This window comes from Diabrotica undecimpunctata, chromosome 10 (genome assembly GCF_040954645.1).
Source record: "Diabrotica undecimpunctata isolate CICGRU chromosome 10, icDiaUnde3, whole genome shotgun sequence".
NCBI classification, from domain to species: domain Eukaryota; kingdom Metazoa; phylum Arthropoda; class Insecta; order Coleoptera; family Chrysomelidae; genus Diabrotica; species Diabrotica undecimpunctata.
Genome location: NC_092812.1, coordinates 62,689,519 through 62,714,675, shown reverse-complemented (window position 1 = coordinate 62,714,675; position 25,157 = coordinate 62,689,519). Strand labels below are relative to the sequence as shown.

General features: G+C 32.5%; 2 protein-coding genes across 2 annotated transcripts in view; both read right to left on the bottom strand.

The window, feature by feature from the left end:
- Positions 1-227: 227 nt before the first annotated feature.
- Positions 228-5,055, bottom strand: LOC140451734 (uncharacterized). The gene is made up of 2 exons (XM_072545576.1): positions 3,751-5,055; positions 228-308 (listed from the first exon to the last, which is right to left on the bottom strand). Exons 1-2 carry the CDS (start codon positions 5,053-5,055, stop codon positions 228-230), a joined length of 1,386 nt encoding a protein of 461 aa, XP_072401677.1.
- A 1,960-nt stretch (positions 5,056-7,015) lies between these two features.
- geko overlaps positions 7,016-25,157 on the bottom strand; it is an 81,783-nt gene continuing 63,641 nt past the window's right edge. The window contains exon 3 of the mRNA XM_072546162.1: positions 7,016-10,668. Within this exon, the coding sequence (XP_072402263.1) occupies positions 10,497-10,668 (172 nt within the window). The 3' untranslated portion in view covers positions 7,016-10,496. The remainder of the gene's footprint in view (positions 10,669-25,157) is intronic.

Here is a 25,157-nt window from a genome sequence, read left to right as displayed (position 1 = left end):
TCTACTTGTCTTGATATTTTCATCCACGTCGTGTCTGTGAATTTTTTAAGGTTGCATTCCCAGCGCATTTGTAGTCTTCCTTGTTCTCTCATGTTATACCAAGGTCTTCACTAAGCGATTAGAATATTCTACCTATCATATTGATATTTTATGTTTTGTACTGAGGGTACCATATTAGTTTCACTATTTTCCTTCCGACATCTCTTAGTTTTTTCCATGTACGGCAGTTATGCAAAAGTCGTTAGTAATACTGTTATTAAGCTATTTGTTGTTGCATTTTTTAATGGATGGTTTATCAATAAATCTACCTAAAAGAAACAAAACTGGATAAAAACGTTATCAGACAGATAAGCACAAAAGTTCATTTAAAATTACTGTTTCAGAACTAAAAATACGTCATTTAATGTAGCAAGAATTATGACCGAACGGTGTAATTTTTAATCATTTTAAGACTGACCAGACTTAGACCAGAAGAAATTATTAGTAATCCACTTAAATACGCAATCAATTAGAACAACTATTGATGCCATTAATTTTATCCTAGAAGATCATGATAAATACTTTGGTCTTTGTTTAACTGAGCATTGGAAAACAGAAAAACAACTAAGGGACTACAATGTGAGGAATTTTAAACTGATCTCTTCATATTGTAGAAACAGATCACAGGAGCAGTGCGGTATACATCAGACACGTTTATTGCATTAGCCCAGGAAGATATTTCTAGTTTATCAGAAAGAACGGTGTTTGAATGTTCCACTGCAGAGGTGCGAATTGTTAAGAGGAAGATTGTAATTTTATCCATCTACCGAACAGAAGAACCACAAGTTTTAAAAACAAATTAGATCAAATACTTTGTGATTTAGTTGACAAGGACTCCATCAGTTTTCTGTCTGGTGATTTTAACTTAGATACCCTGCTTGAAGGTGCGAGGTGGCCAGACACATTAAAAATGTTTTTGAGCTCCTTTGATATTATACCTTCCATCAAAGACTATACACGCATACAAGGTAACAAAAAATCTTGTATATATAATATTTTTACAAATCTTGACATAATTGATTCCGTTGTATTAAATCTGATCATACTGCTCAAAATGTAAAATTTGAATTAAAAAAAAAACGAGTATTTAGCAAGGAGAATAAAGTTTTTTTTTAAATTTATGTTAGGTAATATAGACTGGGTATCTGTTTTTGAGACAATAGAGGTAGATGATAATCAGTGGAATGCTTTTATGAATATAGTTCAGAAAATTTTCATACAGTGTTTTCCACTCAAAGAGATAAATACAACAAATAAAAAAACTACAAAATTATTTTAAAAATGATAATATAAAACATTGTAACTCTAGGCTTGATGTTTTGTTTACACTGTCTAATAATAATGTTGATTATAAAGATATTTACAGGTCAGAAAAACACAAATACAATTCTTTACTCACTCAATTTTGAAAAAATTGTCATAAAGAATGAATTGAAAATAGCAAAAATAAAACTAAAATGGCTTGGCAATTATTTAGAGGGTGTCCCTCCGGTGCTTTCTAACGAAATAAATCAATTTGGCAAATGCAGCGCCAGAAGCTGTAAAGAAAATGAAGCATGTAAAAAATTTTCAAATTATTATTGAACAAAATAATCATTGCATGTTCTAACTCCAGTTTCAGAGAAAGAAATAAGCCACATAATAAATAACTTAAAAACAAGCATAGCTCTGGTTATGATGAAATATTAACCAACTTAATTAAATATGTCTCATCAGAGATTTCTCTTCTTTCTTTTATAGTTAATGCTTCTTACAGGCAAGGTAAATTTTCTAAACACCAGGTGCTTTTTTGGGCCTATCTAAGGCTTTCCGATAGTCTAGATTATGTTCTCTTATTACAAAAATTACATCGTTATGGAATACAGGGACCGGCATTAAAATGGATAAAATCATTTCTCACAGATAGGTCACAAAAAGTATGCTTGGAGAAAAAGGGATGTAAGATTTACTCTTAAGGATGTAAGAAACCGATCAATTTAAAATTAGGCATACCACGAGGGAGCGTCTTGGGGATTTTTCTCTTTTTGGTCTACATAGACCTTCCCAATGCGGTGGGTAGTAGTTCCTCAAACATTGTAAATTTCGCTGAGCACAGTGGCAGAGCAAACTCTAAGCAAGGCTGAACAGTGGTTCAGTGAAAATTGGTTGTTGCTTAATACTGATCTTTTTGTTTACTTAAGAACCAGCTACTCACGAGAACAGTTCCCTGACACAATCAATTTATTATCTTTCTGAATAGAGCCCGCTACTCATTAAGAGTGTTGAAGAGCTATCTAGACCAGGTGATCTTACTATCTTCTTCTTCTTCTTGTGGTGCCTATCCGTTACGGATGTTGGCTACTAGCATGGCAATTCTAACTTTATTGACCGCAGCTCGAAATAGTCCTAAAGTGGTCAAGGAAAACCATTTTCGTAATTTCTAGAGCCAAGATATTCTTCTTCTTCCTGGTCCCCTCTTTCCGTAGACCTTTCCCTGTAATATAAGTTGCAGCAGGTTATATCTATGATCGTTTCGCATTATATGTCCAAAATATTCTAGCATGCGTTGTTTCACCGTGGATATAATTTCACATGTTTTATCCATCCGACGTATAACCTCAATGTTTGTTATTCGGTCCACCCAGGAGATCCTCAGTATCCGTCTATAACACCACATCTCAAACGCCTCGAGTTTTCCCTTGGATGCCTCGGTTAGTGACCATGATTCAACCCCATAGAGCAGCACTGTAAATACGTAGCATCTCAATAAACGGATTTTCGTTTTTAAGGGTAGGTCGTGGCTCTTAAATATCTTGCTCATTCTGACAAATGCTGACCTGGCTTTTTCAATTCTTTGTTTTATCTCAACTGAGTGGTCCCATTGGTCGTTTATGGTGGTTCCTAAATAGTAGTAACGGGTACTTGGAGTATTTGTTGCTGATCTACCAGTAATTGACTAGGTGGAATATGCTTCTTACTGATGACCATGTATTTTGTTTTCTTGATGTTAAAATCTAGCCCGTATTCTTGACTGATTCTCCACAATTGCGTTACTAGTGTCTGTAAACCTTCTAACCTGTCTGCAAAGAGGATGGTGTCGTCTGCATATCTGATGTTATTCAGAGGCTCACCATTTATGAGAATACCCTCTTCGATATGCTCTAAGGCCTGGCTCATGACGTATTGCGAATAGACGTTAAATAATAGGGGAGAGAGTATGCAGCTTTGTCGTACTCCTCTCTTTATTGCAACTTCTTCTGTTAGTTGGCCTTTCACCCGAATGGTTGCTGATTGGTTGTAGTATATGTTCTTGATTACTCGAAGGTCTTTGTTATCCACATTAGTTGCCTTTAGTATATCCATGATCTTATCGTGTTTGATTCTGTCGAAAGCTTTCTGGTAGTCGATAAAGCATACATAAATATCGCAGTTGACGTCTCTGCACCTTTGAAATAATACCTGAACCGCGAACAAGGCTTTTCTTGTACCTAACGCATCCCTGAGCCCAAACTGCATTCGTGAGATCTGTGACTCGCATTTCTGATAAATTCTTCTGTGTATTATCTTTAAGAAGGTCTTAAGAATGTGGCTCATTAGACTGATAATACGATGCTCTTCGCATTTTTTTGCATTAGGTTTTTTAGGTATAGCAATAAATGTAAATTTTAACCAGCTCTCTGGGATTTTTCCCGAGTCATAGATTTTATTGAACGTTGTCGTAAGCCATTTTACTCCTTCGTCTTTCATGATTTTTAGAAATTTTAAATGAAAGTTGTCGGGCCCTGGTGCTTTGCCTGCTTTGGTTGCTTTAATTGCGGCTTTGACTTCGTCTTGAGTGATTAGTGGTCCTGTGTCGTATTCCATAATTATCTGGTTGTTATCTCTGTCGTCATCGAATGTCTTCTCAACGTATCTCTTCCATATATTCTTTGTTTGTTCAATGTCTATTACCGGGTCGCCATGATCATCAGTCATATGTCCTGATCTCTTGGGTTTGTACATTCCTGCTGCCTCTTTTACCTTTTTGTGGAGAATAAACGAGTCGTGTCTACTTTCCAATGATTCTATTTCTCTGCATTGATCTTTAAACCATTTGTTTTTGGTTTCTCTAATAGTTTTTCTTATTTCTTTGTCAATTCGTTTATACTCCCACATGTCTCTGTTTTTAGCTCTTCTTCTATTCTCCATCATATTTAGGATTTTATCAGTAATCCACTCTTTCTTTTTAACCGTTGTTGGGCGAAGATATTTATCTAGGATTGTCTGGTTAATTTGTTGTAGTTTTGCCATTTCGCTATCTGGTTCATTAGCTTTGTCTGTACTCTTTAATTCTTTTTCTATATAGGGTTGTATCTGGTGCCTGGTGTCTTCATTTTTTAATGGTCCTAAATTGTATTTCCTTGCTTTTGCACTCTCTATCTTTTTCAGCTTTAGTCTGATGTTAACTACCAGTGGGTTATGGTCCGACCCGATATCAGCACCAGGATTTGTTTTGGCTGATGTTATTGCGTTTCTGAATCTTTTATTCACCATAATGTAATCAATTTGGTTTCTGATGATGAGATCTGGGGTGTCTTGAGGTGATCTCCACGTATATAATCTCCTAGCTGGTAGTTTAAAGAAAGTGTTGGTGATTACTAGTTGTTCTTCCACAGCGAAGGTGATAAGGTGATGTCCCCGTTCGTTTCGTTCCCCCAGTCCAAAGGGTCCTACAGTTTCTCCACATCTACCCTTTCCCACTTTGGCATTTAAGTCTTCTATAAGCATTTTTATTTCGTTTTTGTGAAGTTTTTTCAGGATACTCATTAGTTCCGAATAGAAATTTTCGATCTCTTTGTCTGATTTGCCTTCAGTAGGTGCATATACCTGGATTATGTTGGTCTTAACAGGGAAGGTGTTAAACTGAATAAGGAGTATTCTCTCTGAGATTGGGACGAAGTTTGTGACGTATTTAGAGATGTTATTATTCACTATGATACCAACTCCGTTAATAATGTAGGTTTTCGCTATTTCCGGAGTAATAAATCCGGTGGTCATGTTACTATCAGTATATTATTTTTTTTCTATTCTTGAAACTTTTATTCTATTATGCGATATGGACTAATTTTCTGGGGTGCTACAGTAGATAGCTTTATAGTTATATAGTTTATAGTTCAAAAAACGCAGTCCGGGTGATCTTAGGATTAAAGGCGAAAGAATCCTGTAGAGGCCGATTGAAATCAGTCAATATACTAACTTTCTCAGCCATCTATATACTTGAATGTATTATGTTCCTTTTTAAAAATTTTACTTTGTTTCATCACCTGCTTCCCAATCATAGATATAATACAAGAAGCCTTAATTTGAATTTTACACTTCACAGATTGTCTATAACAAAGAGAAGTCCTTTGTATGCGTGTGTTAAATTCAACAATACTCTACCATCTAACTTTCAACAGGAAACACACTATAAAGCTTTTAAAAGAAAGGTTTTTCAACGCCTAGTTAACATTGAGCCCTATACTGTGGATGAGTGCCTGGTTTATACTTCTCCCTGACCAGCATATTTAATTTGTAATGTTAATGTATTTTAATCTGTGATGTTAATATATATTATTTTAATTATTGAATAATGTGACGTTATTTGCTCAATTATGTTAAAAAATTTATGCAAATAAAAATATACTCTACTGTACTCTACTCTACTCTACTCAATGTTCTATTAGTTAGTTTTGAATTGTGTGGTTGTGGATGTGTAATCATGTAGTAGAAAGATTAGTTCTTTTTAATAACCCTTTTGGGTATAAATTTTCTATTAATATTTTCTTTAACTTCCTTAGCCCATTCTCTGTGCGTGTTCAATATGACAGCTTTGTGATTCTGTTTTTTAGTCCTAGAACTACGTTTATCTTCATTCAAGGACGATATTGAGAATGATAATTGATAAACCTGTTGCTTGATGTAGGTTTTCTGTACCATTCTGTCTTTAGAACATTATCAAGTGTGCGATGAAGCATAATAATAAGAAAGACTATCAAGAAAATTCGATTTGTTTTAACAACAAAACCCATAAAATCATTTAAGGACCAACACTTTAAAATCACTACATAAAACGTTAAGGTTATCTCCAACTCATACACTAAAACTACAGATCCTATGACACAAAATAAAATTTCAATGGCTGTGTATGAAATACCATGCTCAGATTGTGACAAAATACATATAGGAGAAACTTCTAGAACGTAGCACAATAGGATTATATCACATAGAAATGACATGAATACAAAAAAAAAATAATAAAGATTTGTGCATTAACAAAGCATGCAATCAATGTCAAGCATGACTTTAATTTGTCTGAAGCAATCGATTTATAGAAGGAAAGAAATGAACACATTTATGTTTGGAAACGAAACACATTCAAAAAAAAACAAAAAATATATTAACAAGAAATCTGACATAGAAATAGGAAGTAATATTTACTGGTACATATTATCATTCCAAAAATCACAAACACACAGGCAATCAGTAATCATAAGTATTGTGAGTCATCTATCAGTTTCCTCTGACAACATAAGCTAAATATCTGTTCAGAAAGCACAAAATAATCCAATTAGTAATTTAATGATTTATCTTAATTAAAATTATCCAGATATCTTAATTATCAAATTCAATATTTTTCTTGTTCGTTTTATTTATATAGATATCAAATATCCACTTGTTTTTGGACAGGTTTGTTGAATTTTTATTTGTGTTTCTTTATATTTACAATTTTTTTGGTTCTTTATAGAGTACTTATATTTATTCTGCCTCACCTTTTATTCCTACTACAAATATTCGTTTTAAAATATATTCTGCACCCTCGATATTTTTCTATTTTTTAGTAGTATAACTACAATTTTTTGTCTTGTGTTATTTATTAAGACCTTTGTTAGAAGCCGAAGATAACATGACATAAAAGTCTTTATTAAAAAATGTTTTGCTGTCCAAAAATAGGATGTGAAGAAATAAAAAAAAACAATCGTATCAATATTTTATTATGTACAACTATATAACAATTTTGTATCACATTTCAAATTCATGGTTGCTCGTTTCTTTGTTTAAAATTCTGACTTTGTTTCAAATAGGATGTTTTTGCCGAATATATCAACAATATTTCAGAAATATTAAAGTATATTGGGATTCTTTAACAATTTTGTTTCAGCCAACTTTTAACTCTTTGAATACAAACTTTCTTAAATCTAGTGTTACATCAGATAAATTACTACGAGATGAGAATTCCTAAAGTTAATAACACCATTTAATCTAAGAAATATTCGATTAAATCGATGCAAGAAAAAAAAAAAGAATAGAAAAAAAATTGAAAACAAATAATTATATGCAGGTAACGGCAGATAAACGACCAATTAGAAATATCTCGAGAAGGGGTTTTGAAGAGTGAACTGTTTAATGGAAATGTTTGTATCGATTTTCTACTTCCGGTTATAACGGAAGTTGCTTATACCTTCCTTTTTTTTAATGGGATACCCTGTATATTTTTAATTTTAGGAATATTTACGTTACTTTGAAAATTTTTTGTTAATACTATTGTGAACCGTTTTTGAGTTATATTTGCTTTTTTAATAAGAATTACACTTTTCTACCAAGTATATAAAGTTCCATATCATCTAATGCAATGTGAATAAAAAAATAAATTCCTTAGGAACTTGAATTGATCACAGTTTTATCGTTTATAGTATAAAGTTGTCTTTTTTATTGTACAGAGTGCTGTCAAAATTGGCATAAACCCGGTATCCTAAATTTTTGCTCAACTCCTTCTTTTCAAATGGGACACCCTGTATGTGATTCATTATTTTAAAGGAATACGTTCCTCACTATCGATCTGTAATTCTGTATTAGTATTCCCAATACCCATCTCTTGCAGTTTTCAAATAAACTAACTTTATACTTCATTCCATTGTAAAATTTAGTTTGAACTTGACTTTCGTTGCAGGAGGTTGTTGTTGACAAACCATGTCTTCAATAAGCAAGTGCTTTAGTAGTGTTTAGACCAAGGTAAAACCTGGGCTCCACAAGTAGTATAGTGTTGAAAAGTTGTGTTGAAAACTTGAGGCACTGGACAAAAGGACAACGAAAATGTTTAAAGTTTGGTATTCCAATGGTATGGAGGGAACCAAAAAAATGATTTTGACGATTGCTATTTTTGTCTTTTGAATGTAAAGGGCGGTCATCGTAACAATCGACGTATATGGACATATCCCAACATAAATTTAACAATAAGACCTATTTCACATCAACTTACCCCATTCCAATATTTACTAGCCTACTTACGTTGGCAGAGGATAATGTCGAAACGTCATCTGACGAATTACCGACATACATTTGGGGGAAACGACAGTGATTTTGAAGGAGATTCAACACGCCCTAAATGCTTAACTCAGGACGAGCTAAATGATCTTTTTAGAGATTTAAACCTTCCAAAGCAATCTTCCGAGTTGCTTGCCTCTAGACTAAAGGCAAAGATTCTTCTTCATCCGGGAACCAAAATTACATACTACCGTAACAGAGAAAAAGATCTTTTGTCGTTTTTTTCTCAGCCTGATATGGCTTTTGTACCAATATTTTTGGACTGTTAGAAAAAATGGGTATATCAAAGTGCACACCAGATCACTGGCGTTTGTTTATCGATAGTGTGTGTTTTTGGGTATTCTACAAAAATCAAAAAAAAAATTTAATAAAATATCGCTGGTGCTAAAAAACATCAACTATGTCCAATCACCTATCACTATCACCAACAACAGTGGGTGATCTGTGTTTATTTCAAGATTGTGAACTTTCTTCTAAGAGAACAAGGTGATTATACAAAACATCCTTGTTTTTTGTGTCTCTTGGATAAGGACAAGCTAAAGTAATTAACGAAGCATTGGTCGAACGAGAGAGAATAATATTACCTTCGTTGCATATTAAACTAGAGGTCATGAAACAATTTGTTAAGGCCTGAGATGAGAATAGTTATTGTTTTGAATACTTTTCCAGTAAATTCCCTACACTTAGTACAGAAGGAAGCCATCATCATCAGTAGCTCGACAACCCTTTCTGGGTCCTGGCTTGTTCTAGGATTTTCCGCCATTCTGTTCTGTTCCTTGCTTTGTTTTTCCAGTTGGTAATCTTAAGTGTTTTCAGATCTTGTTTCACTTGTTCCATGTATCTAAGTTTGGGTCTTCTCTTTGACCTTCTTCCTACTCGTGTTTGCCTCATAATATGTTTTGGTATTTCAGTCTCCAACATTCGTTCAACATGACCCATTGTATGCTGTGTATAGTTCAAAGTTATATCTTCTGCGCCATATGTCATTTTCAGAAGGAAGCCATGCTCAAGAATTTATTGCCTCCACAGCCACTTAGACCGTTTCCCAGAAAATCTTGGTGGCATTAGTGAGGAAGAGAGAGAATGATTTCACCAAGGTATCAAAACAATGGAACAGAGGTATCAGGAGAAATGGAACACTCACATGGTGGCCTATTACTGTTTTCTAGGAATCGTCTATTTAAATCCTTTGCAAGAAAATCTTATAAAAGGAAGTTTTTAGCTGACGCCAAATAGCATCTTTGTGCTGCGATGCTGGTTAGGATAGATGAAAAGGTTTAGGTTTTTGGGAGATATGTTTCATGATTTTTGTACCTACTTTATTCTAAAATAAACATCCTTCTTTTCATTCGTGTCTTCTTTTTTTTATGTCTAGTAGCACTACATATGTAGGTAACCGCTACTTTAAATTACATTAATTAATTTGAAAAATTTGATCTGTTCTTGTATTTTGTAAAAACGATCTGATGGAGAAATTCTGATGGCATTTTTGCATTTAGCAGACCCAAATTACATAGAAACAGTGAAAACATTTCCGGCAGCAGATTGTGTGTTTACAAGTGAATCTACTATCTAGGCTAGGTGCTTAAGAATGCATGTTACAAAATAAAATGTTTCTATTAATGAAAGTAGTAACAAAAGAAATAAGAAGACCTTGCTAGTGAAGTTTTTGAAAAGTAGGGAGATCAAAACAATATAAAACAAGACAGTTTGACATCTGCCTGAATAGGATTAACCGATTCATATTGATATTATACAAGATATATAGATTAAAGAGTAAGAATAAATAAAGAATATATTAGAGAAACGGTAAATTTTTCTTTCAATTTGAACAAACTGATATGCTTATTTGAAGAAATATTCCTTTTAAAATCAGTCATTTATGTTCTAGTATATTAGATCTGATATAATACTGGATATTTAATTTAACATGGAACATGTGCTCCAACAAACGCGGAATAGACGATTTCTTAGAACGAGCCCATCGGAACACCCCGTAATCAACGGAAACGTCTATTAATTTTATCTATATCATAAACTTCTCTATTGCATCCTAAAAAAAACTGAATCATTAAAAGAAAACGCTTTTCCGAAATTGCAGATGTTCTGTAACGATTTCCTTTCCTCGTAAGATTCTAACGCATCCTGACTTTTTTCATCATCTGAAGGACCTGCAATCCTGGGAAGGGACATGTAGGATAAAAGTTATGGCAACCGTTTCCGTCGACTCCGTTTATTAGCTGGCCCATATGGGCGGCAAAATGGTATTTTGATGTCAGTTCGGCAGTTGTACTGATAGTTGTATCTCTGAAAACAACACAAACACATGAGATTCTAAAAGTGTATACACAATATCCCGTAAAGTTTACCATTTTATTTTATTATTTGAAAACTTTACAGCCGGGATCATATTGCATTATTTAATAAAATATAATAAGTAATATATTTGCTTTCTGCATTTTCCTTTCTCACAGTGTCCACTGTCTACTATCTATAAATAAATATGTAGAATGAGATTTCAAAATTTATTGTTATTGATAGACATAGGCGTGCTTTGGGTCAGACGATTGATTAGCGAAATGTCTCTAAGTATGCATAAAATAAATATATTATTGAAGATCATCAGTAAAATATTTTAATAGACTCGCGATTATTCAAGCTAATTGGGATCGCGCATACCTCGAATACCAAAAAACTCGAATAACACAGAGATCGGGTATTTGCTTAAAATAAACGAAAAATTCAAAAGTTAGTGTGTAATTAGTTTATTATGTACAATTGAAGTATGTAAACCTGTATATAGAGTACATAGTTAAAATATATAGATAGGTAAATATTTACGTATTGGATCATCTTCATGTTTTTAAAAAGTCTTTGATATATTTCTGCGCCAACTTCCGGCCTTGTTTTGATGCTGCGATGTTGCACCAACGCTGAAGATGAAGGACATCGGCAGAGGTTGATTCTTCCTGTTGCTCAATGTAGGCGAGGGCAGCTTTAATCGACTTCAATCTTTCGGAGTGAGATATTTTCTCGATTATCTCATCTGTGTCATTCTCAGTGATATTGTGTGGGTTAATAACCATGTTGGCAATTGCATCTTCAGTCAGTTCCATTTGTTGATCTTGCATAATCCACTCGTTGACGTCTTCATCATTTATCTGCAGTTCCGTTGGTAACTGATTAGCGAGGTCTACTATTTCAGCAATACAGTTATTATTATATTTTCCATCACTTTTCCCTTCAATTTGAAAAAGCTTTCACCATGACTTTTGCAAAATTGTTAGTCTCATATTATCCTACGCTAAAGCTATCCAGTAAGACACATCTTTAACGGAGATCTTTTTAAGGGCTGCTGTTACGATCATTCCCTCATACAACCAAGTCAACAACACTTACAAAAGTCTTCGACGATAGTTCCGTTTTATAGCCTCTAAAACTCCTTGATCCAGAGGTTAAATGAGAGATCCGACGTTTGGTGGCAAGAAAATAACTTTAATGTCACCGCTAGCCAACGAACTTGTATCTGGATGATCTGGACGTAAGGACTGCCCTATAAGGTATCCCTACTATAAGGCAGATTTGGTTAATTAAAAAATGTAAATCAGTAAACAAAATGATCTTTAAATAAAACTTGTGTATTATGAGAGTTGCCAATGTGAGTCCATATTAACTATGATGACTAAGTACACACAGGTATCCAAAATTCAAATCAATTTGTTACATTATACTCCGCCAAAAAAGTATCGCATCACTTATAAAATTACAAATATTTCTGACAGCATATTGGTTAATTTAAATTATTTTTTTCTGGCCCTTAAGAATATTAGGGCTAGAATAAATATAAAAAAGAAATTTGTAAATACAGCTTACTGTTTAAGAAAAAAAATGTTAATTGCTATTTTGTCTGGTTTTTATATTATCACTCTTTATTTTATTTTTGTAAAAAGTATACAATTTGCGTTAAATTTCGTATTAAATATTGAGTATGAAAGGTCGTGACAATATAAATTTAAGTTTAACGAGAGATCAAGTGGTTAGAATAATTTCCCTCATTGAAGACGGAAGGAGTCAGAGATATGTGGCAAATTTAGTGGGTGTAAATTAGTCGACAGTATCACGAGTGGTAGTAAGGTACCGAGAGACTTTTCTTTATGAAAGACGAGCTGGTCGTTGGACCAACAGGTTGATCAAGAGCAACTATGCATGTGGACAATAGATTTTTAGTCCTTCAGGCTTTGCGTTGAAGACATGTGACTGCAAGTCAACTTCAACATGACTTAACCAAGACTCGAAATGTACGTGTGTCTTTAGAAACTGTTAGGCACATCTTAAGACAGTCTGGAATTAGGGCCACAGTAGCTGCCACTTTCCGAGACTTACAAGGGAACACCGTATAGCACGTCTAACATTTGCAAGAGAGCACGTAAACTGGAATATCGACGACTTGGGTAACATAAACTCTATATGGATGAGTCAAGATTTTGTTTATACACTTCGGATCGAAGAATACCAGTTTATAGACGAGATGGCGAGCGTTATTTCAATGCAACCCAAGACCGGCGACTTTGGAGGAGGATCTATTATGCTCTGGGGCGGAATATCTCTTAGGGGTCAAACCGGATTGGTACAGCTAGATAGAGGATCCTTATCTGCTGATAGGTACATTAGAGAAATTTTGGAGATGCATGTTGTTCCTTACGCCCCATTTATTGGTAATGACTTTGTTTTAATGCATGACAATGCACGTCCATACGTCGCAAGAATCGTTACCGAGTACCTTCAAGAGGTGAATTTACAAGTTTTGAATTGGCCAGCGCTCAGCCCGGACTTAAATCCAACAGAACATGTTTGGGACCATCTTTACAGAAGGGTGATATCTGGTAATGTGAAGCCAGCTAATCTTCAGGACCTGCAACGGTTGTTAATCGTAGAATGGGATAATATCGATCAAGCTTATCTAAGAAGATTAATTGGAAGTATGCCACAACGTTGTCTAAATGTTATAAGAGCTATAGGAGGCAATACGTCTTACTAAATTATCATTACTTTTTATTTTTATTTTTTTTTATTCAATTCTGTTTGTGCGTTTTTGCTGTCAAAAATAAACAACAGTACAAAATCCATGTTTTAAATTATTTTTAATACAAAATTTGCAGTTTCATAGGTGATGCGATACTTTTTTGGAGTGTATTATTAATATTTAATATGGCTATACTTTTCTAACAAAAGCAACTTGTCTAATTTAAAAAAAAAACAAAGCTATAAAGAATTGAAATGTCCAAGAAAAACAAACTATAAACTTTTATGGATAACTAACAAAATAAATTTGTGGTGAATATCTATAACGAAATTAAAAAAAAAACAACGCAATCAACAAAACGCATATATTCATATTAGAATACACAACCAAACAATACAAAATTTTTAATGTAAAAATTAAAAACAGCTGTTTTTTTACCTAGTTTACATTTTAAAAACAGGTTCTTTATAGTCTAATTACAAAAAGCAATAAATAGATGTCCAACCTTCAAATTTAGTAGCAATTAATCACATACTTGAATTTTATTAGTTGACAAAACAAATAGAAAGCACTCTAGGATATATTACAAAGTAATTGGTCAAGTAAACAACCAACCACCTACTGTAAACTGAATAATTTAAATTAAATAGGTGGATCATTTAATGAACTTGAGGTAACGCCTACATAAATCAGTTCAATAGGCATTAACAATATGTAAAGGAAAACAAAACAACAAAAACAAAGTTAACTCTTTATTAAACAATATAAAAAAATATTGAGGAAGCAGTTCATCACCTTACATCAATCATTCAACAGGCAGCTTCGAGAGCAACTCTAAATCTAAATCAGAGTAATAACTGTGAACCATATCCACATCATATAAAAATCTTAATAAAAGAAAAGAGAAAACTAAGAAAACAGTCGCAAACTTCCAGATCTCCTGAGAACAAATCTGAACTGAATAGGGCTACTCGTTTGCTTAAAAGAGAACTACACAAATACAAAGATCAAGGCATAAATGAATTTCTTGAAAGTCTCACTGCGACGGATGACACAAATTACTCTATTTGGAAACTCTTTAAGAAACTTAAACATCAGATTAAGCATGATGGTCCCATTAGAAATAAAGATGGTGATTGGGCCAAGGCCGATGAAAATAAAGCACAAGCATTCGCTAATCACCTCAGCCAAGTTTTTCAACCTCACTCCAGAACTATCTCAAAGGACGAAGAAGAATTTATTCACAAGAACTTAGATGCACCGTACCAGATGTCACCTCCTATAGAAAATATTAAAATTAACGAAATTAAAGAGATAGTTAAACATCTCAATACTAAAAAAGCTCCAGTGTATGATTTAATATCGGGAGAAATCTGCAAAAATTTACCCGAAGAAGGATTTCGGCTGGTTATGTACATATTTAACGCAATACTAAAGTTAGGCTATTTTCCGTTTCAATGGAAAATGGCACAAATTATTCTAATACCGAAACCGAATAAAGATCCACGCGAACTATCATCCTATCGTCCAATCAGTTTGCTTCCCATTATCTCCAAGATATTTGAGAGGATACTCCTACAAAGAATGAATTCTATAATCGACAGACAAAAGTTAATACCTGATTATCAGTTTGGGTTCAGGCAACAACATGGAACAATTGAGCAGGTACATAGAGTTGCCAAAGTAGCAAGAGATGCAATTGAAAAGAAAGAATACTGCACTGCAGCCTTTTTGGATGTCTCACAAGCATTTGATAAAGTATGGCATAAGGGGCTGCTGTCTAAAATAAAAACTCACTTTCCTCATTCTCTGTATGCACTTCTGATATCCTATCTTACCAATCGATATTTTCAGGTCAGATACAATGAAGCAGTATCAAACATATCTCCAATTCTATCGGGAGTACCTCAGGGGAGTATATTGGGACCAACTTTATACTTACTCTATACGACAGATATTCCCACAAGAGTAAACAACACAATTGCTACCTATGCAGATGATACTGTGATAATGGCTTCTAGCTCGGTTCCTGTTACAGCCTGTCAAAATTTACAAATTCATTTAAATGAACTAGAGAAATGGTTAAAACTGTGGCGAGTTAAAGTAAATAGCAGCAAATTAGCACATATAACATTTACTTTACGAAAAGAGAGTGTACCATCTGTGAGCATAAACAATACCATAATACCCAAAAAAAGTGATGTTAAATACTTGGGAGTACATTTTGACAGCCGACTAAATTGGGAAAAGCACATCTGAACAAAGCGACTGCAACTAGGATTAATATACAGGAAAATGTATTGGTTCATGAACCAAAAATCCAAATTAAGTCTACATAATAAATTATTACTGTATAAATCTATTCTAAAACCAGTTTGGACCTACGGTATACAGATATGGGGTACAGCATCTAATTCGCACTTACTGAAACTTCAGCGTTTCCAATCTAAAGTTTTGAGACATATTACCAATGGACCGTGGTATGTGCCCAATTTTGTTATACCTCGAGACCTTCAGATCCAAAATATTAAAGACACCGTTGTCTCACTTAGTGGCACTTATAAGAGAAGAGGAAGACTAAAACGCCGTGATCCCTTAGACCTTTCTATACCTTTACATACATAAACGTATACTCTATCATTTTATAGCTACACCCTATGCCCTATACTATATATACCTATAACTTATAATTGTGTGTGTATTTTAACTATTGCTATTTTTTTAATATGTTAGTAAATGTCTTTGTAAAGTGTTATTTATATTTCAAATATTATATATATTAGAAATTTATCTTAAAGGATTTTTGTCACTGGACGGATCTCCCCTGTGTTAATTACATGATAAACTTATTGATTATTGTGTTTATTGTAGAAACAGATTACAATAAATAAAGGATGTAAAAAAAATTAAACAACACAAAAATTGGTCCTTACAAAGAAATATAAGATAACAATAATAAAAAAACCATTAACTTCTTAGGGTCCTACATAGTTTAGCTACCTAACATAATAACTGAAGTCAAACATAGATGATTTCAACAACAGAGTAAGTTATAGCGAACATTAGAACAATTTCTAAAAGCGAACAAAATATCAAAAAATCAGTTTGGTTTTCAAAAAACCTGTTCTATTGAGGATTCAAATGCTGTATTCTTGCAAAAGTATTTGATAACGTTAATCACAGTTATTAGAGGTTCTGCAGGACTGTGGAAATGGGCAAAGGCTAATGAGCTCATAAACAGGAAACAAAGTGTTAAAAAAGTGAAAGAATATAGGAATACTTTCAAAAAAAGTGGAGTACATACTAGAATTGTACTAGGCCTAATGATTTTTATAATTCTCGAGGTCAAATTATTATATGTAGGTAAAACTAAAAGCTTTGCTAATGACACGGTAATTTTTTATTCATATAAATCTGGACTTCTAGATCGAACCACTGAATACATAGACAAAATACACCTTTAATTTGTTTTTAAATGCATATTTTCGTATGAAGCCCCTTAGAATTAATATTTCTGAAATAAGATCAAAATTCTACAAGATATAGAAATAATCTTTCTATAAATAAGCTGAAAGTTGTGAATTTCAAAAAATCATATCTTTGCTAAAGTAACTAAGAAGATTTTAAAAACGAGCGAGGGGAAAACCCAGAAGAAAATAGCAATCACCAATGAAGCCCTCGGCCCTCACGACCAGTACAGCGATTTATGTATAAACGTATAAACAGATCGTTCATTATATTTTGTCTGAATGTATACTGCTCTCTTTTTGTACTTTCACAATAACATTGTTAAAAGTTTGTGTTTGTAAACATAATTAGATATAATACATATTTATATACATAGTATATAAAATGTTTAGGATTTTTACCCCGAAGTTTTTGGTATTATAGAAGTCTAATAGGAAGTTGATATTCATGTTGAAATATCCAATTCCACTCATCATTATAAAATACTATGAACATACATGAGCCCTAACAACAATTATATTGTTACAAACTAAAATACAAGCATAATTCAGATAGTTGACAGTTTATTTTTTGCAAATAATGTTTTTAATGTAACACTATGCAATTAGTTAATTATGAATAATATAGGTTCAGTTAGTAATCAAAAGCAAAATATACTTACTCTAACTAATTAATAATAAAACAATTAATATAAACATAATATTAATGGAATTAAGCCACAATTATTTTTTTTTTGGAAAATAATGTGCGATTACATAGGTAAGTTATACATTGTGATATATATGTATAGATTTAAGATCTTAGGTTTTCTATCGGACACATATCACTAGACTTCGGCAAATATGCAAATAAAAATGTAGAAAATATGCGCATAAATATGCACGTGTTTACCCGAAAATATGCAAATATTTTACAAAATATGCATACAAATAAATACAAAAATTGTAAAATAGTAACAATTTTATTTAAAAAAAAAAGTGTACATAACTAAATATTTCCTACTATTCATTAAGATTTACATTTATTTTAAGTAACTACATCATTTTTAAGTATGAATAAACTTATTTAGAATTATGGTAACAATAAATGACCAAGTGGTGTTCAAAATTTTCTAACAAAAACTTGTGGCTTCTGTCTGAGTACATATATTTATATATGGAAAAACTTCGTTCAACATCAACTGATGTAACGGGAGCATTTTTCAAACTAACCAAAACATTTGGTTCTAAATTAATTCTTTCCGAAATATTTCCAGCTAGAACACTGACTACTTCAGAAAGAATATGGTAACCTTTATTTTTTTCCATAGTAGCTTCAAATTTTTTTAAAATATCTTTTCCAATATTACCTCTAACGTTCTGACAACATGACGCAAATTCTTTTATTAATGCTGTACTTTCGAACAATGACAGTTTTGGTGATTCTAACTGAGTAATTGTTTTTTGAACAAAACTAAAATTTGATTTTATAAATGAAAGTTCTTGTTGAAGCAAGTTACCCTGAAAAGTTTGTTTAGAATCCAAAAGAGATTGGGAACTTTCATCTGTTAACGTATCAATTATGTTCTTTATTTTAACAAAATGATCTGCATAAAAATTAGCTGCTTCTAACCATGTTCCCCATCGCGTTAAAATAGGTTGTGGTGGAAGAGGAATGTTAGGTAGCATTTCTTTATAAAGTTGAATTTTTATAGGAGATTTAAGAAATACTTTTTTGACACTGGATATCGTGGTATTTACAAGAGGAAACTTTTTTCGTATTTCCTCTGCAACTCTGTTTAATCCATGCGCTACACAAGTAACATGTATTAAATCTCGGAAAAATATTTTTAAATTTTGTCCTGCTTTCACCATATAAGGAGCAGCATCCGATAAAATAAGCAGTAATTTATTAGAAGGAATAGTTGTCGGAAGAAAAAAAGTTGCTAATGTTTCTTGTATAAAACGCGAAATTGTTAAAGCATTTGTTTTCTCAAGTTGCTGGCACGAAATAAGATGAGCTTTTGGTAAGGTATCTTCTTTAAGAACACCAATCAATAAATGAGCAATATACTTTCCTGAGGAATCAGTGGTTTCGTCTACAGATATGTAAAAATAATTATCTGCAATTTCTTCCTTAATATTAATTAACACCGACGAGTATAGCCCGTTCACATTATTTCTTCTTAGAGACCGATCACTTGGAACATTAAGTTTGCAATATTTTTTTAGAAACGAACTAAAATTTACATTTGCTAATTTTGAAAGCGGTATGTTTGCAGACACTAATGCGCGACACAAGTCTTCATTAAAAGTTTCTTGCTCATCTAATTTTTTTGAAGTAGATTGGAAACATTTAGCCATTGAAGTTTGATGTTTTCCTCCTAGTTTTCCTTTTTTTGCAATGTGTGAAGCAGTTCTCACATGTTGGTCTATCTGAAATTTCTTCTCACATGCTATCTATAAATAAAAATAAAAACCTTTATTTTAACCCAACCTTTAAAATATAAAAATATACAAGGTGTTTTTGGTTAATCAAATAACTGGTTTGGAAAAAAAAACACTCGCTAAGTGTTTTAAATGCAGTATTAATCCACAAATTAGTTTTTGTTACTAACCATTAGTACATCATATAACTTATTTTAAAATTTAACAAAAGTTTTTTTTTTGTTAATTCAATTACAATAAAAATAATTGTGTTTTAGAATAGCTGACTTCATAAAAAAAAGTAAAGGTGAAAAATTTTTCTAAATACACACCATTGTATTGTACCATGGACAATTTTTTCTCACTAAAGGAAGCTATTTTTCATTTAAAAACAACCTACGAGTACTAAATTTCAAGTAAATACGTTTATTGGTTTTAAAGTTATTGTTGTTATTAACTAAAAGAATTTATTTTTTTTAATTTTAACACCCTGTATCCCGAAAAGTAAATAAGTTTGACCCCTCATTAACTATATCGTTTTGTTCAATTTTTCGAGAAGTATCTACAGTCAAACGTTGTAAGTGTCATTTGGAAACACCCTGTATGTATGAAATATTAGATATTTAATAGAAAATATTAGATACTTACAATTTGGCCACAGACTGAACAGTAGATTTTTCCCATATCCATAGACAGCTCTTTATAAGGTTTAATCCAAGTTGAAGCACTGGTTGTTTTAGGCATTATAAAATCACAATCTTCCTTTTTGTTACGCACAACGAGTGTTTACGCTTTGAATATCAAAACAAAAATGATTTACAAATCTGAGCATCAAATTAGAAATGTTTAGGTACCTAATTCAATGAACTGGGAGATTTTGGAAAATCCCTAAATTAGGAACAAAACTATTAGCCGTTTACCTGCTGTTAAGATACAATAAATTGTAGATAGATTTGGGGATTAGATCATAAAATGCAAATGAGCGAACCCTTAGCGATTATCCAATAACTGAATGCCTCAGTGACCGAGACTTTCTAAGAATGTTGAGGGCTACTTAAATTGATCTTCTTTGAAATTGTAAATGTTTTGTACCTGTAGAGATTACGTACTTAGATCATTTCTTGATTAAAATGACTACAAAATTTTATACAAGAATTGAAATAAATTGGTATGTTTAAAAATTTTCAAATACAGTATAAAAATCTGAACTTTTATGCACTTTATGCAAACTTTTATACAAATATGCCAAAATATGAAATATTTGCATAAAATATGCAGAATATGCAAAATATGCAATATGCATATTTGCCGAAGTCTACATATCACCTATAATAGCATCTCTAATATTATAGCATCTCGGATAAATTGTTGGGTAGACGATAATGAGAACAATGTTGTTCATATGGCATTCTATTAATATATGCCTGATGCTTAAAGATGTGTTACACAGTTTGTATGAATGTATTAGTCTTGAGCATCCTAGGCGTAGTCTGCCTAACACTGTTTGTAGGCGACGGTTGTCAATTTGTGGACACCAAGGTATTACGTCGTTTTTAATAGATCGAACTTTAGAATTAGATTGGCACTACTCGCGTCTCCACAAACACAACGCTTACGACTTCAGCTACGATTTTAAGTCACATTGGAGTATTCACTTAATATTTCACTCGTTGCTGCACTTCGCGAACTTTTATCTGCTGCTTCATTATCGTCAATGCCTGTGTGTGATCGGATCCATAAACATTTGATTAGCTTATTTTTGTTTCCCAAGCAATTAGAAGTTTGCATTTAATTTTCTTTTCTATGGGGTGTTTGGGATATAGATGTTGTATAACTGCGATAGAGCTAAAGGAATCAGTTAGAATAAGAGCTCGTGGAGTGTTAGAGGTATTTAAATATTTTAGAGCTAGGTGTATGGCATAAAGATCTGCCGTGAAGATGGTTGTTTCTAAGGGAGGTTTGAACATAAGCTTGGATGTTGGGAAAACTATAGCTAAGCCTACACCATCATTAGATTTAGATGTGTTTGTGAAGATATTATTAAAAATTGAATGTGCTTCTAAAACAATATCTTTTTTGAAGCTTTTATTGAGCTTTTAATTAAAGTAATGGAAGTATTCTGTTTATAGAATTAAGTAAGAAAAGATACACACTCGGGTGCTTTTACTATCCAGGAGAAAAGATGGTCAAGGTTTGTTGGGAGGACTGTTGGAAAACTAATGTCTGAGGCAGGGGTATAAAACCACTAGTGGTACGCGGAAAGATTTCAGGTGGTACGCATCGCGTGTGTGAAAGAAGCGATTACGCTGAGCCTCTGTCTGAGGAAGTGCCAGTGCGGTAAGTCGGATCAGGTGCTGCTCGATGACTTGACTGTGCCTGGCGTTCCTGCATTCCTCGCAGCCCGTACGGGCTATTCCCCTCCTCTGCCGCGCCACTCCTATTCTTCCGTTCTGCGGTCGCCAGTTTGCATCCAGCAGTGTAAGCATTTACATATTGTGTTAAGCATACATAAATGTTGTGTTTGATTTGTTGTGCTGCCTTATTAAACTATGAAGCGTTTTTTGGTGAACCCTGGGACTTCCAAAGGATATTGTTACAAAACCTATACCGCAGACCAAATCCTATATTCAGACGTATTGTCGCCGGCCTATATTGTTACAAAACTTATACCGCAGACCACTTTCGAACCAAAGCATAAAGCCTTCTATATTGATACGTCACCAAGACACAAAGCATTCTGATTTTTGGTTCTTAAGCCGATCGAATTTTTTAAAAGAAAATCTACTTTTTTTAAAAAAGAAAATAAATGCATGACTAGCTTTGTAAATACTGATAGTAACTTAATAAAGGCGTCCTACCTTTCTAGTTAAAGAATTGCAAGGAATGGAAAGCCTCACACAATAAGAGAAAACCTTTTTTTATCGGCCGCTGTAAGAAGGAAAGGCAGCCAAAGAAATTAAAAAATACTGTTGTCAAACAATACAGTGTAAAGGCGAATTACTGATATGTCTTCCAATATTAAAGAACTACTTTATTTAAAACTTCAACAATGCTCATATTTTGCGCTTTAATTAGACGAAAGAACCGATATAACAAACATGGAAAAGCTATTTGTATTTATATGATTTGCTTTTCATGAAGAAGTTATACAAGAGTTTTTGTTCTACAAACCACTTAAATTAAACACTACAGGGGAACTCATTTTTAATAAAATAAATGAGTACGTACTTAAAATAGACATTTCTTGGTCAAAGTGTACTGGTTTATATACAGATGGAGTAGAAGCTATGTCAGGAAAATTGACAAGGCTAGCAGCAAAAGTAAAGAAAGTTGCTCCTGAATGCCGAAGTATACATTATGTTATACATCGAGAAGAATTAGCTACTAAATATATGCTGGAAAATATGGTCCCCGTTTTATCACATGCTGTGAAATGTTCTGTGATAAAGAATAGTTGTCAAGATTGGCATATCCAGCTGACATTTTTACATGCTAAACATGGGTCTTTAGGGAGAAAACACAACACCCTTCACTTTTTATACATTTGAGGAGTACCATTTTTCTCAACACGAATATTGGAAAATCAGTTATTCGCTTTTATTTGAAAAGTTCTTTGTTTAAGAAAGTTTTGGATGTAAGCTAAAGTATCACCTCTGATATTCCAGAAGTGTAGCTTTTCCTAAATATTATATTTCCAACATGTACTGAATATTCGTTTTAGGTCAAAATTTATAGCAATGCATAATTGTTTAATTGCAAACTCCTAATAAATTTAGCTCTCTAGGTTAAGGATATTGTTGAACGATTGTATGTATTGGCAGAACGATTTTTTCGAAATCCATTTTGTTCAATTATGAAAAGATTTGATTTTTGAAAGTCCACAGTAGTCTAGAGTTTATTATTTTTTCAAACAGTTTTCCCGTATCAGAGATGAGAGATATTGGTCTTTAAGACTCTGGATCGAGGCGAGATTTGTTGGGTTTTAAACAAGGTTAAATGATTTAAGAAGAAATTGTTTTGAAGTAGAAAAAAGGTGTTAGAAATATGGCAGGAATATACTCTGAGCCAGCACTGGAATTTTTTAAGTGATCAAGTTCTTCAGGTTTCACTAGGGTAGTCTTTTCTTTTTCTATTTTAATTTTTAGGAAAAAAGCGTCATAGTTTTTACTTGATTAGTGATTTTCATACAAAGCAGCTAGAGTATCTGCAATTTCTTGTGTAAAAGTTACAAGGTTGCCGTTAACCTTCAAACTTATAACTGAGGGTAAATAATTTACACCAGAAATAAATACTTTTTTCCAAACATCGGAGTAGAGCTGTTTATATTAGTAGCATTTATTTTAACCACGAAGTTTAAATTTATTTTTTAGATATTTTTACTATTAGTTGCGCTTTTGCTTTAATCTCTTGAACTTCATGTTATTTTTGAGTGTTTTGTACATTTTACAGTTTTTTAATGCTGATTTGCTGGTATTATTTGCTTTTTCACAGTGCTTATTCCACCAGGCGATTGGGGTACGATTGTTGACTTTCTTTGTTTTGCCGATGTATATTTCTGCACTTTTTAGAATGATCTGGTCAGTCCTCTAGTGATTTATTCATACTTTCTGTTATGTTACAGTTTAATAGAGCAGCTTCCGTGTAATTTGAGAAGCTTTCCCAGTCTGCTGACTAGATTTTCAATTTGGGTGGATACATATCGTTAGCATGGAAGGCAAGTAAGAGATTATTAATTTTAATGGGATAGTGGTCGCTACCCTAAGAGTTTTAGAACCTTATTAATAATAAAAAATGGTTTATATAGTAAATAATATAAATAGTAAGAAAAATATTTTTAAAACGGAGTAGCATCGTCCTGAGACTTTATGATCACTCAAATTTGGGCTTCAAGTTTGTGTAATGTTTATTCCTTTGTAGCGTTTTATATTTAATATCTATATAATAATATAAATTCTTAAAATTAAAAGTGAAACTGGAACAAACCATGAAGTGGAGATATTCAGGAGTGGCTAGTATACCTGTTGAATACAAAGCACGTGGTGTTCGTGTGTATTAAGGTATAAAAAAATTGCTTATTACAAGCTTAAATTTTTATTTTAAGAAGATCTTTTCGGAATTAATACATTCCATCATCAGTTAACTAAAAGAGAGAGTAAAAATACCAATATTAAAAAAACACAAGTTAAAATTTAAATATATAGAAATAACACGTTGGTTTTTTACTACTTACATAAAAAGTTGTTAAAAAACATTGTATGGCCACTTAAAAAACTTTCGAAGGACATCCGTATTAAAATATAATCCTCATGGTTTTATCAAGGTAAATGCAATAGACTTAACTTATTGATTATTAAAAAAACTGAAAATGGGGGCATCTTACATGACCCCCTGTAGCTGGTGTAAGTCGAAAAAACTTTTTTGCTAAAGTTAGATAAATTGCTTTCATAACAATTTAAAAATTGTAATATTTAACAATTTTAATTTGATTATTATATTATAGAAAATATATTTCATATATAAGGTTAAATTTTAAGATATTTTCATAAAAAAGGATATCTTTAATTTTTAATAATCTAATTTGGCCATATTAATAAATAACCTAGGAACCATTTCGAAAATTTTTTGTAGCAATCTCCTTTGTAAACAGATATACAGTTTTTTTTATTCTGTATTTTGCAACTATTTATATAGTATATTTTTTGTGCCATTTGTATTTTTGATAACTGTTTGTGGTAAAACACAATAAATGTTAAATTTTGTTTCTTAATATTTGTTTCTTTTTTTTAACTAACCTTTTTTTGAGTTTCCGTTTGAAAAAGATATGTTTCTTTATGTTTGATAATTATTTCCCTAGTTACAACTAGCTGTTGTAATGGTTATAATTAGGCACCTCGAAGTGG

Coding starts and splice junctions, on each gene's coding strand:
- LOC140451734 (XM_072545576.1), bottom strand. CDS start 5,055: ATGACCACCGGATTTATTACTCCGGAAATAGCGAAAACCTACATTATT. Junction 309..3,750: donor AAATCATGAAAGACGAAGGA/GTAAAATGGCTT, acceptor TGTTTCTTTTAG/GTAGATTTATTGATAAACCA.